The 3,621-nt window shown below is 38.2% G+C and overlaps 1 protein-coding gene across 1 annotated transcript; it reads left to right on the forward strand.

The window, feature by feature from the left end:
- The first annotated feature begins 847 nt into the window (after positions 1-847).
- Positions 848-3,280, forward strand: LOC113666190 (microtubule nucleation factor SSNA1). The gene is made up of 3 exons (XM_027181955.2): positions 848-1,025; positions 1,225-1,424; positions 2,960-3,280. The coding sequence occupies exons 1-3, from the start codon at positions 974-976 to the stop codon at positions 3,074-3,076; spliced, it is 369 nt and encodes a 122-aa protein (XP_027037756.1). The 5' UTR covers positions 848-973; the 3' UTR covers positions 3,077-3,280.
- Positions 3,281-3,621: the final 341 nt, after the last annotated feature.

Consider the following 3,621-nt stretch of genomic DNA (forward strand, 5'->3'; position numbering starts at 1 on the left):
TTGAACCCGAGGAGGCAGGAATTGCGAGGATCTTCTAATTTCATCTTTCCACCGCAGTGCAAATATATGAATTTTCATATATCTAAATCTTCATTCACTCGGATGTTTATTTGTACCCAATTCATTGACCAGCTCCCAGTTGGCTTGTTAGCTCAATTGGTAGAGCGCTGCACCGGTATCGCAGAGGTCATGGGTTCAAATCCCGTACGGGCCTGAAATTTTTTTCAGGTCCTATTTACAACTACTAGTTTCAGTAGTGTTCTTAGCTGCGAGGATCTTCTAATTTCATATTGACAAGAAGTTGGATGCATTTCAAAAGGCCCTGTACAGACATGCCTATTATAGGTAATTCACTTTAAATGGACATGAAAATGGGCATGAAACTAAGCCATTTTGCTTGGGTAACATTATGAGAACGAACGTTAATTTTATGACAGGTCACAGAAGACTTCTGCCCTTCAAAAGGATAGTGCACTTCATGCGTCTAATTGTGGCATGTCCTTACAGGGATTATCAGCTGGTCAGCTTTTGGGATAAAGTACAACACCCAGTGTAGCGGCCGACACAGAAGCTATTTTCAAATAGCGTCCTCACATTCCAGTTTTAAAGGAAAAATACACCTATGAATACACAGTTTAATGGTGCCACGCTTCTGTTGATAGAACGCCAATAACATTATGAACAAGCTCACGCCACGCATGCGGAGACGTTTTTCATCTCTGTCAAGCCCAGGGTCATTTTGGCTCCTTGTCAGCGGTATGGTGGCCAAACAATTATTATAATTATAATAATTATATTATTAATTATTTGGCGACGAGGAGCCGAAGTGACCCTGGGCTCGAGATTGAGCTCACTCAGCTCCAGGACAACGCCATCCAAACAACGCGCGAGAAAGAAAACATCACTATAACTTTACCGTTTAAGCAATATTTATGATTTAAGTTTACACAATTTAAGCTTGATTTCGATCGCGATGTCACAACAAGGAGCGACTTTGCAAACGTACAACAATGAGCTAGTGAAATGTAAGTGATGGTTTTTCAATAGAAGTCATTAATTATGGGTTGAGTCAAGTAAAACTTGACAAATAAAAAGTGACGTGGTTTAGAGATAGTCTATCGACCTTCGTTCAGGTTTGTAGTGTACTGTACAGGTTTTTGCACGCTAATATCTAAAAATTTCATTTCATATTCAAAAACTCGCTTCTTTAAATTTATGTATCAGGTATAGAGGACCTTTGCACCAAAAGAGACGAACTTCAGAAACAAATACTTAACGAAGAGGAGGAGAAAGCAAAAATTCAAAACGACATTCGAATTCTCAGCGAAAGGTTGGCAAAAATCAACGAAAGCCTCGCTAAAAAGATAGCTTCCAGAACTGAGTACGACAAAACGATTGCTGAGACAGAAGCAGCTTATATGAAGGTGAGCTTTAACTTACAAGAAAATAACCTATTGTGGTCAATTTGTTCAGAAAAACACTCTGACTGCTACTCAGGGAGTGTCCTTAAAATTACGAATGTCAAATTTGGTACCCAAACCCCTCCTTCACCATTGGAGATTTGGCGGCAGGGGAGATGGAGAAGTGAGGAACTTTTAAAAAATTGAACCTCCTCCATCTTAATCGGTGGAATCGGTGGTTGAAGGAAGAGGGAATACTTAAGATTCACTCACAAGCTAATAGGAATAGATGTAGAGAGCAGGAACCTTGGTTGTACAAATTGGGAGTTGCATCAGCTTAATGACTGAAATGTCTGAATTCAATCCTTGGGCCAGGGTCAATCAACTCGTTGTGTTTTGCTCTTGAAAAATACTCTTAGTTCCTGCAATGCCTCTGTTTACCCAGGGCCCAGATGTTCAAAGTGCAGATAACACTTTCCCACAAAAAATTTGCTATCCAGCAGTTTAGTGTCAACAAAACATACTGCATCATCCACCAGATAGAAATTTATCCTGTGGATAGCATTATCCACCCTTCACAAACTGTCAGGGAAACCCAGATGAGAGAGAGGGTGAATTTGCAATGGGTTAGCATAACTCCCAGTCACCTCATGCTAGGCTGTGGCAATTTGGGACCAGTTAGTTCATACCTATAATGTAAAGTTATCTACTGAAGACTTAACCTTTTGTGTTTGTACAGAAAAGGCAGAGCTTGTGTAGCATTTGGACAAGGCAGTGACAAATCAACATTCCTTTGTGACCAAAGTGCCTTAATTTAACAGTAACTGGCCAAATAGTGGTCAGCCAAAAAGGGTTAAGTTAGATGGAAATTTACCTGGACCACAAAGCCAATTGTTAGCCCATTAACTTCCAAGATCTAAGACTCACATCTGCTAAGTGGTGATAAAACATTTCTTCTTCAGTTGGTCTGTGAGAACAAAATCTGCTATTTGTTTATTTTCTTACCATGGTACATTATGAACTGTGTATTGTTATAACAATTTTAAAAGACCCAGTTGTCAATTCACACATCAAACTAAATATGAAATAACCATCAGCACTTTTCACAGTGATTGCTTATATAAAAGAAGGGAATTAATAGACAAAAAATAGAGAATGTACTGATTCAAGGATTACATTCAATTATATTCAGTGCAGGTTGCATCACAGTTTTAATTCCCATGGACAGGACACAGAAATATTCAGTATATGGTTTTCTGGAAAGATTTGGGATGCGTCTAGTTTTTGGGTAAAAGAATCCCAGAAATAGATGAGTGTAAAGCAGGACCAGAAGAGGAGCCTTAAATTTTTGGGTTCCTCTCTGCATGAGGTTTGATGTTTGAACTGGGCCTAAGATACAGACAATCCTAAAAATGGAGGAATGATTTTGATGCACTACTTACTGGAATTTGAGTTGTTTCAATGAATAACTGCAAATTTCAGTTATTCATTGGAATAACTCAAATTCTGGTAAGTATTGCATCAAAATCATTCAAACATACATTTTGTTTTTGTTCCAGATTCTTGAAAGTTCTCAAACACTTCTCCATGTTCTAAAGAAGGAGACAGGGAAAGATAAATCACAGCCAAGTCACAGCCAGGGATCACTGCGTGAAAAGACTGGAACACAAACATGAAAACTCTTATATACTTCCCTAGCACACTGTCATTAGACTGCAATTATATTTAACAATAATGAACTTTGTAAGGTTACAGTAAGTACAGTAAAATTATTTTCTCCAGGACTTAGCTTCTAGTCCAAGTAAGTCATCAGAATGTTATCACCTCACTTTTAAAAGTAGAAAAATTGATGTGAAATAAATAATTTGTTTTTTGAGAAAGATATTTTTCGTCTTGTCACAAGCATGGGGCAAAGAAAACATTGTGTGTCCCCATGAGGAATCAAACCTCAGATCTTTGAATTCCATGCTCTGATGCCCTACTACTGAGCCACAAGGACTCTATGGTGAACAAGGTCTATTACGAAGTTCAGCTATTTCTCTACCAAGCTCAAAACTTGCCATCTTTCTTATTCTAATTTGTCTCTAGTATATAAAATAGTTTTGGTTGGGATAAATTCCAATTGGCTGTAGATAAAATGTTGCTTTTCCTGCATATTTCAGCCAAGCAGAGATAAACACACTGAAAAGTTGTGGGACAAGAAGTGCAGTGGCTGTTTAAG

Source organism: Pocillopora damicornis, chromosome 3 (assembly GCF_964200805.1).
Source record: "Pocillopora damicornis chromosome 3, jaPocDami1.2, whole genome shotgun sequence".
Lineage (NCBI taxonomy): Eukaryota > Metazoa > Cnidaria > Anthozoa > Scleractinia > Pocilloporidae > Pocillopora > Pocillopora damicornis.